This window comes from Mytilus galloprovincialis, chromosome 6 (assembly GCF_965363235.1).
Source record: "Mytilus galloprovincialis chromosome 6, xbMytGall1.hap1.1, whole genome shotgun sequence".
Lineage (NCBI taxonomy): Eukaryota > Metazoa > Mollusca > Bivalvia > Mytilida > Mytilidae > Mytilus > Mytilus galloprovincialis.
Window position 1 is genome coordinate 19,642,242 of NC_134843.1, and position 22,168 is coordinate 19,664,409.

Below are 22,168 nucleotides of genomic sequence, written 5' to 3' on the forward strand. Positions count from 1 at the left end.
GAAGATACTCCTTTTGAATGGATTAAGACTAAAAGGTCGGGAGGTCGTTGATTCAAATCAGAATGAAGAAACTGAATGGGGATATCAGTACCCATGTTAAGTCAATCTTTAAAGACCCAAATGTTGCAAAACACTTGTACGTCCTACCTCCATGACAAATATGTTGTTTTCCCCACAGATATAGCCCCGAACAACATCGTTATTGTGAGAAAATCATATTACATAAACTGCTTGATAAATGAATTAGGTATTGACAATTCATTTGGGAACTGAACATATACCCCCACGACACATACGGAAGAGGAAATCCTGGATTGTCATAGGTCTGTTCTATGTTCCTTTGAAATTTCAACCAAAGGTGAAGACCTGGATCTTCCATCACTGTACTGGATACATAAACTACGTTAGTGTCGTTACAAACAGCCGTTTCGTAACAGTATATTGCTTGGTCTTCCAAGTGCTCTACGAAATCTCTCTAAATGATTAACATCAGTTTTATCAACAATCAAAGCCGGGTTTCAAAGTTATTGTGCCTATTCTAGAGACGTTGTGCATCAGATGTGGATACTAAAAAATTCGAAAGACCTTTTAGAGTACATACAATATTAGACTATTTCATCTTGCAAGATTATTAAAACATTTCACTTTTCTACACTTTACACAAGTATTCTCAATTCCAAACTAAAAGACAAATTGAAAGTGTTGGTATTGCTTTGTTTCATAAAAAAAAAAAATGGCCAACGTAGATACAAGTGTCTTGTCGTGGGGAGGGATAAATCCTACTTTGTAAAGAATCACTCTGATTCAAACAAACAATAATATGAAACTAAAATTATCAAGATGCTTGAGTTATTGATTGACAAAATATTTGTTACGTTTAAAGGACGTGTTTTTTCAACAAACTATCGAATTGATCGTTTTTTCCTATAAGGCTGACTTCTTACCGGAACTTTTTAGAAGAAAAAACATCTTCTTTAACTTTACTTTCCGCTATATAGGTGCTGTTCTCTCACTAAATAATAAAAAATTTGGTGTCTTCGCTGAACTCATCTATCCCATCGAATTAGAGATAAAGGATACAACAGATAAAGTTAAGTCTACCTCATATCTTGACTTACATTTAGAAATTTACAATGAGGGTCGGTTGAAAACAAAACTTTAAAACAATAGAGATGAGTTTAGCTTCCCAATTGTGAACTTTCCATTTTTATGTAGCAATATTCCAGCAGCATCTGCTTCCGGAATATATGTCTCCCAATTGATACAATATTGCCGGGCTTGTATCGCCTTTCATGATTTTCTTGAAAGAGGATTGCTGCTCACTAGGAAGCTATTAAACCAAAGAGAGTTTCAAATGGTGAAGTTGAAATAATATATTAGAAAATGTTACTGATACCATCACGAGTTGGTTGACCATTATGGAATATCTGTTTCACAGATGATCTCGGATCTGTTTTTTTATTTCGTAACAACAATTCCGTTCCCTTTTCACGAATGTGACCTACCGAATTAGACTATTAACCGGGTTTGTAATAACATGCGCAACATGATGGATACTACATGTGGAACAGGATATACCTACCCTTCCAGAGCACCTAGCTGAGATATCCCCCTGTTTTGGTGGGGTTCGTGTTGTTTAGTCTTTAGTTTTCTATGTTGTGTCGTTTGTACTAATATGTGTCTGTTTGTCTTTTCTTTTTTTTTTGCCAAGGCGTTGTCAATTTATTTTTGATCTATGAGTGTGAATGTCCCTCTGTTATCTTTCCCCTTTTTTTCAAACACAAATATTGAAATTCCGAAAATTGACAATTTGTTAGAATCTGCAAACTTCACGGTAAATAAAATCTTACATTCTATTTGAATATAATCAGTTTGTATTTTGACCCGGTTTGCAAAGTAAAAAAATCTGTTTGACTGTATTTACAACACGTGTCTTATCTTGTACATATCACATAATTTTAAATCTCATATCGCCAAGAAATTGAAATCATCACCATGCATATGTCCATTATATTAAAAGGGCCGGATTCAATTTGCGCCAATTACCGTTTTAAAAGGTATGAATTGAGTTTTGGCGCATATAATACTTTCAGGCGCAAATGGATATCGGATTGGACTATCCACCTTTTCGATTGTGATAGTTTGACACATGCAATAAAATATAATTACATGATGTTGTAAAAGGTCGTCAAGATTTCATCAGCTGACTTATTATGAAATAGAAATCCATAGTTTGAACACTTCGAACCCAGGGTGAGTCAGATGCTAATATGATAAATGTATCTAAAAATAAAATGTTTTGAAACCCTGGCCGTTTTTGGTACAACTTTTTTGAACTTTTGATCATCGATACTGCTCAACTTTGTACTTGTTTCGGCTTTCAAACTTTTGTATCTGGGCGTCACTAGTAGATCTTGTGTGGACAAAATGCACTTCTGGCGTATTAAAATTTTTAACTTGTTGCCTTTTGTTAGCCATTATTCGTGTGTTTCTTTGTCAATTGTGTTCTCCTATTTATTTATATTGAAGTCCTGTAATGTTGTGTTGTCATTTTAATGTTATATTTCACATGGCCATAAGAGGGACGAAAGATACCAAAGGGACAGTCAAACTCATAAATCTAAAACAAACTGACAACGCCATGGCTAAAAATGAAAAAGACAAACAGAAAAACAATAGCACACACGACACAACATAGAAAACTAAAGAATAAACAACACGAACCCCATAAAAAGGGAGGTTTGGCATGCCACAACAACCAGGTTCAATCCACCATTTTTTCCTTTTAAAATGTCCTGTACCAAGTACGGAATATGGCCATTGTTATATTATAGTTCTTTTCTGTGTGTGTTACATTTTAACGTTGTGTTTCCGTTGTGTCGATTGTTTTCTCTTATTTTTGAGTGTGAATTCACATTACTATAAGACGTGTCACGGTACTTATCTATCCCAAATTCATGTACTAGTATTTGGTTTTGATGTTATCATGGTTATGATGTTATATTTGTTATTCTCATAGGATTTCGTTTCATGCTTAGTCCGTTTCTGTGTGTGTTACATGTTAATGTTGTGTCGTTGTTCTCCTCTTATATTTAATGCGTTCCTCAGTTTTAGTTTGTTACCCCGATTTTGTTTTTTGTCCATGGATTTATGAGTTTTGAACAGCGATATACTACTGTTAACTTTATTTGAATTTTAAACTTTCTTGGCATATCTGTACGGTATGTGCTGTTATTTTAATGACTTATGTGTACGAAGTAATGGGATATGGATTTATGTTCTTTATAAAAAGAAAAAAATATGATTCGAGGTAGTTTTTTTTAATATTTTTTTGTTAGCAAAAGACACGTTGTCGAATATATATATAACCATCAAACATTGACATAAAAATAATAACAGTTATGCGCATAGCTCAATCAGCTGCTGCTCCTCATACTGAACATAATTTGATTGGTTTACAGCTATAAGAAATAAATCACAAATTGCGTTAATTTATTGACCCGAATTGACAAATGGACAATCTGAAATCAAATATCAATATTTTTAAAGAAAACAAGTTGTTATAGTAGACTGCTGTCTTATTAAAGTAACCGAAAAGCAGGACGGAAATATTCACATTGAAGACCTGTTGGTGACCTTCTGCTGTTTTCTGTTCTATGGTTAGGTTGTTGTTTCTTTGACACATTCCCCATTTTCATTCTCAATTTTATTTACATAGATGTGGTGTGAGTGCCAATGAGACAACTCTCCATACAAATAACAATATAAAAAGTAAACCATTATAGGTTAAAGTACGGCCTTCAACACGGAGCCTTGGCTCACACCAAACAACAAGCTATAAAGGGCCCCAAAATTACTAGTGTAAAACCATTCAAACGGGAAAACCAACGGTCTAATCTATATAAACAAAACGAGAAACGAGAAACACGTATATATTACATAAACAAACGACAACTACTGTACATCAGATTCCTGACTTAGGACAGGTGCAAACATTTGCAGCGGGATTAAACGTTTTAATGGATCCAAACCTTCTCCCTTTTTCTGAAACAATAGCATAACATCACAACAAAGAAAAACATACGATAAAATATCAATTGGCAGACTTAACTCAATCAAAAAACGTATGATTAAACAATGAACGAATAAATTTGATCTGCGATATCTGAATACAAATGCACAGTTAATTAAATATTAGAGACAAACATTCATGACCAAAAAGCTAACAAACAAATTCAAACACAGGACATGACTGAGAAATATTTAACCAATCAATGTTCACTTTAGAAAAAAACCGTTTTTTTTATAATCTTGAAGTTTATACAAATGTTGTAAGAATAAGTGAAAAATTGAAGATATTACAAATAATGAAAGCTGGTGTACAGACAAGATCCATATAAATAAAAAATAACAATAAGCATTATAAACAGTATCAACAGATCGAATTAACAATTAACATGTGTATTTAGATCTATCATTTTTTTGTATCCATGATTAGTTTGATAACATTTGTCTGCTCTTATTACAGTCATAGACAGCAGTAGCTGAGGTCTATAAATTTGAAAAAAACCAAATGAAAACAAACTGTTTATCAATGATCATTATAAGACCAAAGATCACACATGTCTACTTGTCAGTTTAAGTATTTTGACACTTGCTACTGGAACTGAGCGTAGATTCAGGATAAAGGTTGAACAATCATTGCAATAGATTTTTACCCTGTCAACGCCCGTGGTCTCACTTGTTAGTGTAAGTCCTTAGACACTTGCTGTATAGGAATCTAATGTTCAGTAGTTGTCGTTTGTTGATGTGTTTCTCGTTTTTGTTTTTATATAATACCGTTGGTTTTCCCGTTTGAATGGTTTTACACATGTATATTTTGGGACGTTTATAGCTTTCTATTTGATGTGAGCCAAGGCTCCGTTGTGTTGAATATCGTACTTTGACGTATACTGGTTAACTTTTACAAAATGTGAATTGGATGAGAGAGCTGCATCATTCGCATTCATACTACATCTTCTTATATCTGTTAACAATCATTGATTGCAACATATGTTTACCCTGTCGACGTACCTTGTCTCAGCTACCCGTTTGTTGACCATTCAATTCTGATTGTTGTTACTCACTTTAAATTGAGAATGGAAATGGGGAATGTGTTAAAAAAAACATCAACCCAACCATAGAGTGTACATGTTTGTTTTAATTCTAGGACATTGACTAAACGTCGATAAACTATATTATTTATACATGTTACACTGTAAAAAAATTTTCACTTTCAGTTAACTGATATTGCTGATGTAAATCCAATAGATCTAGATTATTCAATGGTTATATATATAAATATGTTCTGAATCTTTGGTTTATAAGATTGAGTATAAAGTTTAAAGTTATTATCTAATGACATATATATATATCAAACAAAATTCTTTATTAAGTGCTACAGTGATATTCATTTACACTATGCATTTATATGGGTTATTTTGAAATTCATAGTAATCAGATGTAATCAGATGTTATCATGATAAATAGTATATTTTTGAATATATTTTGGTTTTAAGGACCAGTGTCTCATAAGTTATTTTTGGCTGGATATTGATTGTTGTTTGTGTGTATATTAATATTGTGTGAATGCCTTGTTTCAATCGATATGTGACACTATAATAAACAATATTGTTCTTAATTTTGAGTGATTGTACAGTAAACTTGCAAGCGATTGTACAGTCAATAAAAATATTTGACATGGAGAAAATGAATATATTTGGATTTCTACTGGGACAATGGCTTTGAAACTTTTAGACTTTCAGAAAAGGTACATGTGAAAATTCAGGTAGCAAACATTGATTTTTCGATGTTAATTTGACATTTTTGATCGCTGTTGTGTGACAATTTTGATCGTTTTACACGGAGCTCCACCATTCTAAGGAAAATGTTTGGATGCATATATCTTTCTTATTATTTTATTGCTTCATATTTACATAAAAAATGTTTTAGCTACCAAAACTTGAAGCAGAAACGTTATATAGTAACATAAGAGGAATTGAACTGAAAAGAGACCTATTTTGTCAGCATGTAAATGAAGCAGTGATATTGTTGTTAGAAGTAGGATATAAGCTTTTTCAACTATCAATGAATTTTGCTTCTTGCTTAGATCCATATCTTTCAACAAGGAGGATAATAGATTTGCAAAACACGTGATTAATTCTTTATAGAAAGCTAAATACCACATTTGAAGGTTCCTGTTATATATTGGCAATCTGAAGTACTGAAAGAGCAAAACCCTCAACAAAAAGAAAAAAAATCAAATATCGTTTCATCCCGGCTATCAGTATTCTGTTGGCTTTTTAAAGTATTTCCAAAATTATTAATTGAGTCATATGGTACTATAAATTTAAAAAAATAAGTTTAATATGTTTATATATTCGAATGGCGGAGAGCGATTCTTAAGTTACGAACCTTGCATCAACTGTTCAAGGGGTCAGTAGGTGGCGTATTGCAAGGCTTAATTTCTGTCACTATCCAGTATGCCCTTATGATCCATTGGCATTCCAAATTGCATGAAATAATGGATTCTAAGCACACAATGATCATTCAATCAACAAAGAAGCTCAAAACACCTTTGTTACGAATAAATCCGACTGAGTAAGTATTGAAATACTGTCTGTCTAATTACCGTTTCCTTCAAGTCTTTTGTTGGGACATACAAACTGTAATACATTCATGTTCTAAAATTTTAATGTTTACTTTATTGTGAAATTGCTAGGAAAAATAAAAAAAATATTCTGATCAATCTTGAAGTAAAGTCATGTCTTTCAGTACAAGTATAACATGATCTGCAGAATAACCAGAACCGTCCACTTGAAATGCACCAAACCTAAAAGTAACGAAATCAAATAAATAGGTGTATGTCAAGGTTATTACTAAAGTGTAACGCTTTGACGAATCTTTTACGAATGAAACGTGCGTCTTGGTAAAATAATCATACGTCTGGCATCTTTGATGAGCTATTTTAGTAAAGAAAATGTAAACGAACTTCTTATTACTTTATCCATAAAATATAAATGATTGTTAACAGTCTTACAGATAAACGCATAACGCATTAGAGGGACGGTTCTTTTAATATTTAAACAAGAAATAAACGTGTGAATTTCGCATCAGAAAAGAAAACTACTTTTCCTAGCTTTATTTACAGCTGCTGTTCATTTGAAAAAAAAAAACCCAACACGTTATTCTACAATGCTAGCATTACAAGGACAACACTATAAGCAGTAATAAGACGCTCTAAGAAGACTGAATCGCCCACATGGCATATGTGAAATATGAAGGTAATACTTTAAAGTCCCTGAAAAAAAATCATATTTAAACAAAAAAACATTTAATCATGCAAGTTATTGTGGAAGATGTTATTCTTTTCTGCACCATTAAAAGGCATAAAACTCAAATTACGTGACATTTTCTAATTCGATCTGGAACTGTTTATGTAGTCCCGGATATATCTGCAAATTACAAGATTTTCAAGATAAATACTTTAATCTATTTTAAAATCCCTATTCATAGCTACTGTATGAAATAAAAGTCATATGAAACCTCAAATAAAAAAAAATGATGCATGTGATTTTTATAACAAAATGGATAGTTTAATTGCTTGCTTCCAGGAAGCGATTCGTCGACATATTTTCCGTATATGCAAGTGACCTTAGCGTTACCCGACTCGTAAAAATCCGGTGATTACAATACGCATGAATCTGTCAGTAAAATAAACAATTATCTGATTGTATATGTTAAACACGTGCTCAATATCCATGCTTTTTGTTGATTGTTTACTACAAGGTGACAATCGGTAAACCTCGGCTTCAAAACACGGCAATTAATGAACTGCCATATTTGTTAAATCATAACAGACAGAGAAAAATAAAATTGACGATTATACAATATCTTAACGTAAAAAATGAAAAAATCGTGCACAGAAGACTACGTTTATGATATATACATGCATTGGTTCAAGAATTTTCACCAGCCACTCGTTTCATATGACTCTAATACTCGTTGCAAGTAGAAAGAACATACATGTTCAAATATTTAACGTATCATTACGGGTTTAACTGTAGTAAAGTACTAGTACCTGAACTACTTTTTCCTGTTTGATGTTCAAGCACATGTAACTTGCCCTTTACTGTCACTCTACTATCTTCTTCCCTTGTACTTCGTTTGGATATCTTCCAGTCTTTGTTTGTGCAGTCAGTAGGCTTAAAGAATAAGTTATTTGATAGCTGATATACATACTATCATTTCATTGTGAGTTTTCAATCCTACCTCATCTCCTCATTTAAAAAAATAGTATTTAAAAATGTATTAATATGTTCGAAGTGTTTTAGAAATTTATCCTTCATCCATACTTCAAACATTTATTTTGTTTGCAGTTCTTTAAACATGATCAACAAATATTCGTGTCGTTTTACATTTTTGAAGACATACTTACTAAACTATTAATAAAGTTGACCTCAGTGACAGACGGAGAGAAATTAATATCATTAATTGATGTATACTAGAACACACCAGTGAAATTTCTGGCATTTAGAGCATGGTTAAATTAAAGTACGTAAACTGTTGTAGGATGAATTTTTGTAAAATATTTTATGACTGGCGATTTCAGGAAAGGTATCAAAAGTCAAAGGTACTTGAGGACAGAACAATTTGTTTAATAACCCCTCCCCTTTTTAATTCCAAAATCTGTTATTTTTTTGTTTTCTATTCCTTTCAACTTTTTTTGCGTTTTTCTGTTTACTATGAACATACAAATTCTATAATTAAAGTGAATTTGCTGTTTGCTATCAATTCTAGGTTTACTAAAGATTGCATATGTTGGCGTTAATATTGATTCACTTATAGGGTCTTTGCATCAGAACTAAACACATTTATTCAAAAACCAGTTGTTGGCATGACACGGGTTATGTTCTTCTCATATATGTTATGATGGTATGATACTAAACCCCTAACGGGAAGAATTGTGCCTGATGTTCATATGATGAAATCATAATCTTTCAGTCAGTTTAATTGAAGTCTGGAGCTGGCATGTCAGTTAACTGCTAGAAGTCTGTTGTTATTTATGTATTATTGTCATTTTGTTTATTTTCTTTGGTTACATCTTCTGACATCAGACTCGGACTTCTCTTGAACTGAATTTTAATGTGCGTATTGTTATGCGTTTACTTTTCTACATTGGCTAGAGGTATAGGGGGAGGGTTGAGATCTCACAAACATGTTTAACCCCGCCGCTTTTTTGCGCCTGTCCCAAGTCAGGAGCCTCTGGCCTTTGTTAGTCTTGTATAATTTTAATTTTAGTTTCTTGTGTACAATTTGGAAATTAGTATGGCGTTCATTATCACTGAACTAGTATATATTTGTTTAGGGGCCAGTTGAAGGACGCCTCCGGGTGCGGGAATTTCTCGCTACATTGAAGACCTGTTGGTGACCTTCTGCTGTTGTTTTTTTCTATGGTCGGGTTGTTGTCTCTTTGGCACATCCCCCATTTCCATTCTCAATTTTATTACTATTCACGACAGTCACTAATATATAATAAAGAGTCTTTCTATATCATATCACCGCCGTGGATAGTAAACTTGTCCAGTCCACAAGTACACAATTCTAAACGAAAGTCAAGTCTATGTCTTAAAAGTCCTTCCGATGGCGGAACAATATCCGGACACCTTTATTTTCGATTTCCTCCCATAGTAATCCGAACGGAATAGTTATAAGAGAGGATGACAAATGCGACTTCGCATGGTATCTGTAGGACACAGAGGCATGATTCTTAATTTATTGTGGAAGAAAGGAAAGCGACAAACAAAATGAGGTCTACTCATTTAATAGTATAAGTATATAAATAATACTTCGGTTACTGAATTTTTAAATTCGAGTGTATGTAAACATGAGTCACACTTATCACCAAGGATACTTACTTTACATGTTGGATCGGTTGAATATTTTGTACATATTTTAACATCACATTCAATAGTTATATCAGCATCAATGTTAAAATGAAAACCAAACATTTCTGCATACACAATTCGGTCTGTTAAGTTTTTAAAAGCATGCATCAAATGTAAGCTTTTTGACAGCTCAGAAACACAACTGCAAATAAATATAAAGCACATTTGTTATATATTACCAATAATTGATTATTTTTGCAAAATAGGGGGTTTTACCGCAAATTGCAACATTCAGCGGATTCATAAACTACATAAGCGCACAGCAAGATTAATTTTGAATAAGCTTTTTGATTATCCATCAATATCAATGTTTGAAGAACTTAATTGGATGACCATTTTTACTCGGATAAAATATTTTCAAGCCATTTTAATGTTTAAATGTATGAATGGACTCGCGCCAGATTATCTTACAAGTAAATTTACTGCGTGCAGTGATCTATATAGTTATTCTCTTAGGTCAACAACATCTGGACATCTTCATATACCAAGGCCAAAGTCCGCATACTTCAAAAAGACTTTTCAATATTCGGGTCTAATCATTTGGAATAATTTGCCAAATGATATAAAGGATTTAAGACATATAGAAATCTTTATGATGAAATGTGCTAATCTCTTATCACAAAACAAAACGAGTAGACAAACTTTTGTTAGGACATTCTTGCCATGCTAGTTCTATAGTCTGTTTTCATGCTTGTGTATATATATTTGTAATTGTGTACATATCTATTGATTATTGCTCTATATGCATTGATTGTTATATGAATTATTCATTTAAATGTGTGAAGGCCTTGTGTGGAATTAACAATTGTATTTAATAGTTATCCCACAAGGACGCGGTGTGTCAGTGTAAGATCACCCCGATGGCCGGAGGCCAGAGGGTGATATAACACTGACACACCAAGTCCGAATGGGATAACTATTTTACATCCCAGCTGTTTTAGATTAGACGGAAAACCATTTACAATTCATAAAATCTAGTTTAGAATGCCACACAACCATTATAATATACTTTATATATTACTATATGATGTATACCCTTAATGACTCTCAAACACGATGAGTAGATATTAAATAATGTCAACTCGCTCCACTTGCAAATCGGCCCACACTATATCGCCACTTTATAAAAAAAATCGCTCAACTCTTGTTTACCGACTCGCCCCACTTTTGAAAAAGTGTAAAATCAAATTGAACAATCAGTTTGAAAACTCACTTATTCATGTTATTAACGAAAAAGGTTTAAATCCCACTGAATAAAGGTTTGACAACTCGCTCCACTTATAAAAAGATCTTGCTTCCTTTAAGTATGTCAAATTACTATTAATTCGTATCCAGTCGTCCTGGTGTAGTGGTATGTGTCGTGGCTTGATATGCCCTTATAAGGGTCTTGAGTTCGAATCCAGTTCGAATCCCAGCTTATACACCGGATGTTTTCTACGTAAATTTTGATAGATAGTCTTTTCCGTATAGTTAATTATAAGTTTTAAAGTGAATTTGACATTGCCGCCAAAATGTTACAGAACAAAGGAAAGCATGAATAACAAAGAAACTCAAACTGGGGTGATCTGGTAGGGGTGATCCGGCTCAGATCACCCCTGTTAGAACAAAGGAGCTGGGATGTAAGTTAAATGAGTTACTTTCGTTATAGAATTTATTATTATTATTATTACATACATTGTATTTCTGTTTCATATGAATAAAACTCATATTAAAACATAGTTCTCAATGCATTTATATTTTCAAATACTATTGATAACTTTTTAATACTTTTGCATGAATCAAAGGGACCCCCCCCCATATATAAAGGGGCCATTCAATTAACCAAATAGACAGGTGGTGATGAATAAAAATATAGGAAACATTGTGATTAAGAACAGTTGAAATATCACCCTCCAAGCCAACTTGCACCATTTTCTCCCACCCGGAAATAAATAAAAGATAACAAAAATCTATAAAAGTGGTAAAGATCCTATTACGTTATTATTTTGCAGCAAAAGTATCTCTCACCCGTACGGTATCAGCAATAACTTGCAGTCTGAAAGATATCAATACGGCCCTCAACAATGCAAAACTCATATCGTTATTAATATTATGTGGATTAACCAAATCTATAAAAACACAATTAATAATGACTGTATTAGATTTATTTCACGGTGATTCATAGTTACCTTTGTCTTGCTCCCATCTCCTTATTTCTAAACATATTCTGACTAGTTTGCTAGACTATGAAAATACACCATGCAAACATTTTCAGGGATTGCAAATAAAAAGCAAACTAATTGTAAAAGCGTTTTGAATGCACCAATCATAATTTATTGTTTTAAATATTATTTGCAAATTAAAGGAATAACATTAATTTTGTGAACCTTCTACTGAGTTCGTGCATATAACTTTTTATTTACTCACTCATTATAATTCCATAGGTGAACCTTTTGTTTTCTGGTGTCTTTTTCCACAACCGCTCTTTCACCGTCACCATATGCCGTACAGTTTTGGGGGAATATTGAATAATCTATAATTTAATCACAATTGTTAGTGAATTAATGATTATGCTTCAAATCTGCGATCTTTGATATTAGCTGCGGAATCAAAGCTGTTGCGTCCTCTTGATATTTTTTGACAATTTTCTGACTACAAAACCTAAGATGTCATAAATATGACGGTGTATACATGTAGTTGTAAAAAGAACACAAAACCCACCAACTCATCCACTACGCCACCATACTACTACCCATAAACCCAACCAACTGCCCAACAACACCTCACCAAACCTTCTATCCAGACACCAACAAAACCCACACAAATTCACACCCATCCCCAACCATCCATACCAAAACCTTGACATCAAAACATCTTTTGAGATGTTATACTCAAGTATGCATACCATTAGTTTTGTCAATTTACACCCTAGTCAAGTCTTTATTTAATGTTATTTAGTTATAACACCGATACAATACAGCATTTTGTCAACAACAAAAACAAATAATAGCAAAAATTAAGTTTTAATTTGAATCCATCTTCTTCCATGCTCATTGCCAAAACCAGCTTTATGAACTTGGCTTCAGAACTACGCAGTTTTAAATATAATGTTCTGTGAACACAATCTATATAGATGTTATTAAAACTCGCACGCAATAAAGATAAATACTTGCAGAATTGGTCAGCATTGGTTCAAGCATTTTAACACCTCATTGTATAGTAGATTAAAGTTATATTCTGTATTGAAACAATACATTTGCCTTTAAGTGTTTTGATTTTAAAAGTGAGTACAGATAAATTTTGAAGTTGGTCGTTACAATAATACTTAGAGGGAAATCGTGTATAAGTATAAATGACGTGCCATTGAAGATAATAACATTAGTGGTAAAAGTGAAAAGTAGCACCAGCGTTCACAAATTTCAGTCCAGTTTGATAGGAAAATGGGAAGGTTGGATGATGATACCTTTATTTTCCAAATGTGATATTTATATAGGTTTCATAATGAGTAAGAATGGGACATCAAGCGATATTAGCTATTTCTACGCTGCGGAATGTAATAAAATTGACCAAAAGAAGATTGTCAAGTGCAATGTGCGAGTTATTTGTATATTATTAAAGAAATCACATAGATGGACGAAATGTACATCGTCTTAATCTTTGAATGTTATCAACAACTTGGAAATGCCATAGTATTGTCTTGTGATGCTCGATAAGCCAATCAAATTATAGTCGATTTTCGTATATCTGTACTGTGGTAGGAGAAATATCTATGCATGCAAGAAATAGATAACAGGCCACCATCATAAGTAAATGATAAAACTAAGACTCATAATAATGAAGTATGGGATAAAGAAATCAAAGAAACTGGAGTAATATCAATATCACTTCAATTAGATTTTTTTTTTTGGGCTTTGAAAAAAATTATCCTATCCAGGAGTAAATACATAATCAGGACGCGAACATGTTATTGTAATATACAGATATAAGAAGTTGTGTGTGTTATGACTGCTAATGAAACAACTTTACATTCAAGTATGACTATTTACCATACTTTGTACTAGACCGACACGATAGTCTGATTTTAACGTACTATTTCACAAGGTAACAGTCCACAGGAAGACATTTCACTCTTTCCGGACATATTACTCTGACTCCGAGCCGACCAGTCTTCGTTCTTATTTTCGAATGTCACGTGATTGGCCGAGATACAACACATATTAGGTTTTGAATCATTGGTTCTTACGCGCTACCACAAAAACACCGAGGCAGTTTGACGATTTGATAACGGCCTCAAATAAATTCATAAGTATACATGCGATGGCACTTATTCCCGTTGCAACTGTGGAATAATAGATGCTTTAAATTTTCAAACGTATTTTTGCATTTCTTAGTCAAATCCATGATCGATAGATTTAGGGCCAGCTGCTTGGTTCGATTGCTTCCCGTGATCAACTTCCCTCTTTTGTGTACTGTTTAGTGAAGCATGCTTCAGAAATATTCTTGAAAGGGATGTTTGGACCGAGAGTCAAACATATCCCTTCGAAGAATTGGATGTTTTTCTGACTTAATAACCTTGTTGAAGGAGACACCTCCCAATCCATTCAGTGGAAGTATAGTGGTCGATTACACAGGAAGCGTTGCAGACGCAAAAATTGACAGCATGGGTACAATTTCACATTTCCTTTGCATGATCAATTCCAATCGTTTCAAACTAAGCTGATACGTTTTCCCGCTTATTTTCCTCCAGTGTGTCATTCTTTTGTATATGTTACAGTAAATAGGGAAATTAGGAATACAAGTAATTCCAGAAAGTGCCAGTTATTACCAGTAATTACTAATTTTTAAAATGAATTTTTACACCTATTTACCAACTGTTAAAACAATGGTGTAATATAGTCAGGTGATAAAAAATTAGGGTAAAACAGATTCAAAGATCATTGAAAAGTGATCATCCTAAAATATACCTTTTTGTTAAAGGGGCATTAGCTATATAATACAAAAATTAAATATGATTTTGTTTTGTCGAATGAAATTATAATTCGCTTATTGTAGCCAATTTTGTTCATTTAAAAAAAAAGCAAGCTCAGAAACATGGTTGATGAGTTATGAAGATGAAGAATTGGATCCAATTGAACAATTTGTTCTAATTAAATAATTCGACCTCATTGAATCTGTGTGCATGTGACCTTTAATGTAACCGTTTATAATTAGCTGGAGATTGGTTACGCATGCATGTATTCAGTTATTAAAAAGAATATAATGTAAACATTGAAAGTAAAACACAAGGGATGAACCATTTGGTTGACTGGTTCGATCAACAAAAAAGATCATTCTTACTAGAACACACCCGTGATATCGCGGGTCCGTGACTGAATTAAAGTATATATAACTATGCGCAAGCCTTATTTTGTCATCTGATAAAGTCAAGCCGATTATAAGATACACAGTTTTCTCTGCTTTCAAATCTAGCTTTCTGTTTGAACCCGTCAAACTGGAACTTATCAATTATTGATAATATTAATTATTTGGAAAGAAAAGGTCCTGAAATGAAGTATTTTTTAAACAACGGCATTGTACTACATTACGTCAAGTTATAAATAAAGTTGAATTATTTGATTCGCTGTTTTACGTCATGCCCGCTAACAAATTGAAAACTGCATCTATACGCCATATTTTACGTCCAGATTTTTAGTATTCTTCGTATTGTTATCTTAGAAAGTCTTACTGATTAAAATACTACAATAGGTAACAATTTGATTATTTAGTAGTGTCAACCCTGTGATTATGACCCGTCTATATAGCATATTAATCCTAAATACACCGTTTGGTGGTGCGCCCGTCAGATGCGGAACGTACAGATAAGGTAATAGGTAACAGGTGAATATATTACTATTGGTATCGATATCGGACTCGACCCGGAACTTCTTAATTATTGGCAATATTAATTACGTGGAAAAACAAAAGGGCCTGGAGTAGTGTAATTTTTAATCTACACCTCTGTACTATATTAGTTATATATAAAGTTGAATTCTTTGATTCGTCGTTTTTACGTGATGAAGGCGGACAAATTGGACCTCGTAATTTTAGTATTATAGATACATGTACAGGTAAACATGACGATAAACATACTTTTTAACCTACAATTTAAAATCAAATATACCTAGGAAAATCATGTTGCATGTGGGTGCTAACTGTTTATATTCATATGTTTGTTTATATCTGAATACTAGTATATGATCGTTGGCAGTCTTCGGAAGTAATCTCGATAATTAATTAAATGACGTTTAGACAAAAGTGCACACGAAATTTGATACAAATTATCACGTGTAAGCATTGTTTATTTTTTATTTTAGACGTTTTGTAATTTGGATATAAGTTTTAGAAATTATAAATCAAATATGAGTCAAATCGGTGAACGAGAATTTGACAGCTTTAATCTGTCTAGAACATTTTTTTTAAAATGCACGACGAGAAAGAAAAGACATCTTCAAATGAGTTGTTCAAATTGTAAAATTACAAAATGTGACAGAGTCTAAATGCCAAGGGAAAAGCTAAACACTATTATCAACAAAATAAAAATTTTGTTTAAAAATGAAACTTCAAAATTACAATCTTCTCTCGTGGTAAGTAAAGGTTTTCATGACATTTCTGTTGTACTTCAAATAATTCAACCTACACAAGTTATTTTTACCACAGTCCTGTTCAAATGCTTAGGCTGTAGTAAAAGGGGGCGGTGCTTAGTGGATACATGTGCATCCCTTGCTTTTGCAAACTTAAGCTCCTACTAGGTCCCTTTCCTGGACCGGTCCAAGGATTTGGAATAGGCACATGCATTATGTACCTAAATTTGACGAATAAACCCTCCCCCATAATTTATATTTGTGATTTTAAATGATGTAAATAAATACAGCAGTAAAAGCACCAAACCTACCAAGAAATAATAATTTCTGTCTAATAAAAAGTATGTCTGTTTGTTTGCAAATCAGGACCAGGTGCTTTGTTAGAATAGGTGTTCTCGGCTTCTTATGAGACACTATCAATATGTCAATAGCCACTTGACATCGAATAATCATATACATGTATTTTAATTCTAAATGGATATTCATATTTGCTACAAAAAAGGTGGGATAACTGCTGTATGACTTGGATCATAAACTTTTTTGCATGTATATAAGCTTTAGTGTTGAGGTCTAGAGAAAGTCATCAAAAAGGGAAACAAAAATATGAAAAAGTTACTCTTAACGCCATAATTTTGTATAATTTTATGTTTGAAGAATGTCAGCTTCATCGCAAAAATCTGACAAAAGAAGTCGTAGTTAAACCTTTTTTGTCAAAGAAATTTTGTCATTTCATATGTCAAGTTGATCTGATTGATATACAAAATATGTCCAATGAAGATTTTAATTTTATTATGAATTATCAAGATTATTTAACCAAATATGGCATAATCGACTATAAGAACTGGCGATGTTGCCTATTAACTTCTTAAAAAAGTATTTCTCATATTTGGATTTATAGCATTGTCATGCATGTTGCAAATGATTTTTAGCGATTTTCAAAAATTATAAAGCAACCGTTTTCCAGTTTCTATTCACATAAAAAAACTTAAGAACATGCAGTCTTGAACGATCTTTGATTTCCTAACCCTTAAGAAATATTCCCTACAATCCCTATCCGCTACTTTCTTATTTGGTATTTTTAATTATGTCTCAAATTTAAAACAAAATATCAAGTTAGTTGGTAAATAGCTGTAAAAATGAATAAAAAAATCAATGAACACCTGTTATTACGTGTAATTCCTTATTTCACCTATTTACTGTAACATATACATCGCTGGTTGAATAACATCTGTTGCTCTCCAAGCAGATTCCTTTTCTACAACAAATACTAGTTGGGCACTGTTTTCCAGCGTCTTTTGAAAAAACAATTATGACCAAACCGTGAATCATTTTCAATCATTTTTTTTTATATATTCTGTAGACCAAAGATATGGACTATTGTGATTCACGTTACTTCCACAAAACTATATCAAATATTGTCATTTATTACCCTTTGTATATTTTAGTGATTGAATTGTTGTATATACTAGTAATATATATTGTAATTTAATGTATCAAATTTAATGTATCAATGTTGGTGATCCTCTGCTGTTGTTGTTTTTTATTTGGTCGGGTTGTTGTCTCTTTGACACATTCCCCATTTCCATTCTCAATTTTAACTGTATGCATGTATTTTGTTTGAGGGCCTCAATGAAAATTAGAATTTTTCTAATTGAGTTACCCTCTTTAAATAAAGAATTTATTATTATTATTATTATTATTATGATATCACTGTTGACCATGTTGCGTTTGATGCTAATAACGTTTTAGAATACCCAACCCTTTTATGTTGCCGTCTGTTGTCTTGTTGTCTTGTTGTACGTGTAGTTCTCTCAAATCCTAATACCTTGCCTATGGTTTCTTTCAACATAAACTTGGTGAATTTGTTTTAAATTGCTTAGAACTAATCTACTTGCAAAAATTAATTATAGTTTTTCATTAATTTTAATTTTGTCACATTTGAATACGACGTTAAAGGGGCACTAGCTGTCAAATTCATGGTCAACGATTTGACTCAAATTCTAATATCTGATTTATAACAATGTAAAACATTTATCCAAACTATCAAAGGTCTAAAATAAACAGTTTACAGAGCATGGGGTAGATAATATATAGGTTCGTTTCGTGTGTATTTTAGTCCAGACGCCATCTAATTAACTATCGATTTGACCTCAGATGACCATATAAGCGATGTAAACATAAATAGAGATATGAATAGATTAAACCAAAACGTGCAATTGGATTTGTATAGGTCTGTTTGATTTTATTCTATAGATTAAAAATAGATGTTTCTCATTGCTTTTAACCGTATAAGAATGATTTTATGTGCATCGAATTAGTAATCAAATGATTTACCGTAGTTTCACTTTAATTGTTGACATTCTTTTTCTTTAAATAATCAGTACACGTACAATGCATGCGTTGTCAATCTCTAGCTAGGGGGTAAATTGAAGTTCACATAAATACGGATTTAAAGAGGTTGACTAATTCACTTGCAAGTGAATAACTAGTTATCAATGTTTCTTAGCGTAATTTGACAAAATTGAACCTTTTTGGCTGCAAAAAGCGAATTGTTATTTCACTATTTCACTTTCATTATTGATTGAATAAAAAAAAAATCAAACTTTAGATTTTTTATATATCTCGTAGCTAGTACCCCTTTAATGTTTTTACCATCAGATTCAAAGTTTAAATATACTCATCAAATGTACATGCTTCGGCGTCCAAAGTTCAGCTCTGATTGCATAATAACCATAGATTATTTAAACTTCGATCTTGACTAATTACTGAAATCACTGACAACCGTGGATACAGTTGTACAAGTCTAGAAGTCTATAAGGTTAATGTTAATATAACTAATGAGATAATCCATATTGCATTTTTTTGGCGTAAGACTGATGCATTTTGGCATAATCTAGATACGCTACATTGCGTAAAGGTAACATTGAAATCTACAGCTGGATAGTTATGAATATTGAGATGGCATGAATATTTCGCCATCATAAGTGGTCAAACAAAGCTGCATTATCTTATCAATATTTTTGGTCAGTTAATTGGAGTGTTACAATAATCAATCTAGGTTTCTCTATAGATATATTATCCAGGGAAACCGCGTACTTTTGGAAACAACACTGTCTGTTTACAGCAGCTTCCAGTAGTATATATTAGCTGCGGAACCGTTGCTCATAGGTCCTTCTCATTTTTTTTGAAAATTTGCGGTCCCGACCTACCGATTTTGACTTTTTTCAAAACGCATATTTCGAAATTGCGACTAAGGTTAAGGTCGAACTTATTTACGACATTTTTATGATATATCACCTGTGTATAGCTTGTCAATGTATACAGTTCGTTTTGTTTGACTATTTTGTATGATATGACCTACATATTGATGTTTAAATATTGAATTTCATTCCGTTGACACTACTAATTGATTATTAACTTTGGTATACGTCTCCGCATATTTTGTTATTTTATTAGTGCTGTTGCCAATGTGCAGAATCATAAACTACATCTCATTCAGTTTGAGCCGTTACTCTGAAAAATCTTCAAACTCATCCCATTAGTATTTAAGAAATATTACCTTGATGGCCAATATATTTAAGATACATATAAAACTTGTCACCAAGGTAAACAGTGGAAATATCTGGTAAGTCGTTTATATCTTTTTTATTATCAGTCGAAGCTTCTTCACTTTTAAATCGCATCTCTACAGTTCCAATTGAATTGAATACATTAGGTAATGAAGCAACATTTCTGTAAAAAAGAAGTAAAAGCATACCATTTTAAGCGTTTTATTATCCAATATGTCATCATTATAACATGTATTAAAAATCAAATCCAATCATGTGTGTAGAGAGGAGTTGATACAAAAGACTAAGAATCATCATTTAAAGGCAATACCTCTTAAAATGATCTTTTTACGATTCCTGCCTTATTAGTTCATTTGTATAACTTATTGTTCTCGGCATTTTCACTGCTTAACATTTCTCTCTATCAGTTTTTTTTCTTCAGAAGACAATGACAAAATATTGCAAAAAAATACATTTCAGGGACAATTACTCCAAAACTCTTGAAATTCCGCAGATGATATAACTTGATCTGCTGAACGTCAAAATCCTGTCCAATGAGTTATATTTGGAAATATAATTTTAAAATACCGCATTTGATCTCTGTTTTATTTTTAGAAACATCGGCTATGTTTGATGATGTTTTAGATCCGCGGAAAAGGTCAGATGAACTAACTGGTTAATTCTGACTTCTGAATTCGGAAATATTTTGAGTCTTGAAGGGTTTCGTTTGATAGATAACATCCTTTCAAGTTATGATTGTAACCGTTGAATATCATTTCTGCAGGTCACAGGCTTTACGGAACATGTTTTGAATATATTGTTGTTTTGTTTGCACTGGCGATACAGTTTTCTATTTTTAAAATACCAAATACTTCACGCTTCTGAGCTTTACATATTTTTTTTTTGGTGGAATCTATCCCTTATTCTATTTTACTTTAAAACAAAAATGCAGGTAACTCGGACCCGTTAAATGCAGGGGAGTTGACTTTTCTTGATGTTTTACATGACATAATCTTTTCCTGGACTTTTTCGGTTCTCATCAAGACATTGTATCTACATATGTAGCTTAGATATAATATTTGCTCTGAAAATGTCGGGGAAACTTTCTTTTCTTTAAACACCAGATTATCATTACATACTCTGTGATAAGAAATTTTGAAAGTCGGTCAATTGAGAGCAACTACAAAAAGTAAAATCAAACTAAGTATATACAATCAGTGTAATTTTGGGGAAAAGGACTTTTTTCCGATTATTTTGATATCTTATAGTTTTATATCTGTAATATGAAAACGGTATGTTTACACACTAGTTTGCTAAATGTATTTCAAAAAGTTATCAAAGGTACAATGATTATAATTTAGTACGTAAGACGCGCGTTTCGTCTACATAAGACTCATCAGTGACGCTCATATAAAAAAAGATATATAGCCAAACAAGTACAAAGTTGAAGATCATTGAGGGTCCGTAATTCCCAAAAGTTGTGCCAAATACGGCTAAGGTAATAAAATTAACGGTATCAATTTTCTTGCACCAGATGCGCATTTCGACAATACATGTCTCTTCAGTGATGCTCGTGGCCAAAATATTTGAAATCCAAAGCTTATATAAAAGATGAAAGGGTAATCTATGCCTGGGATAAGAAAATCCTTAGTTTTTCAAAAAAATCAAAGTTTTGTAAACAGGAAATTTATAAAAATGACCACATAGTTGATATTCATGTCAACACCGAAGTGCTGACTACTGGGGTGGCGAAAGCCAGGAATATAAGATGATAAAAAAAATTCAGGATGTTTGCAGTTCTACCTTAGGCCAAACTATTCAAATAGAAAACCTCAGAATGTCCACGTGTAGGAAACTGAGGTACATTTCCGGAAGACTAAAGCGCTCTTGTTAAATTGAACTCGATGATAAAAGTACATTTATGAAACTGAATAATTACGTATTCAATAAATTTGGCAGGATCTTAAAATTTGTCTTTAATTAAGATTCAAGCTCTTTTAGATTCAGAACTATTTTATTTGGCAGTATTGTTTAA

General features: G+C 32.5%; 1 protein-coding gene across 1 annotated transcript in view; it reads right to left on the bottom strand.

The window, feature by feature from the left end:
* Positions 1–6,714: 6,714 nt before the first annotated feature.
* The window catches only part of LOC143079154 (uncharacterized), a 40,689-nt gene continuing 25,235 nt past the window's right edge, over positions 6,715–22,168 (bottom strand). Inside the window, exons 6-10 of the mRNA XM_076254371.1 lie at positions 20,145–20,317; positions 12,393–12,498; positions 9,957–10,128; positions 8,120–8,243; positions 6,715–6,871 (exon numbers count right to left, since the gene is read on the bottom strand). Of these exons, the coding sequence (XP_076110486.1) occupies positions 6,810–6,871; positions 8,120–8,243; positions 9,957–10,128; positions 12,393–12,498; positions 20,145–20,317 (637 nt within the window). The 3' untranslated portion in view covers positions 6,715–6,809. The remainder of the gene's footprint in view (positions 6,872–8,119; positions 8,244–9,956; positions 10,129–12,392; positions 12,499–20,144; positions 20,318–22,168) is intronic.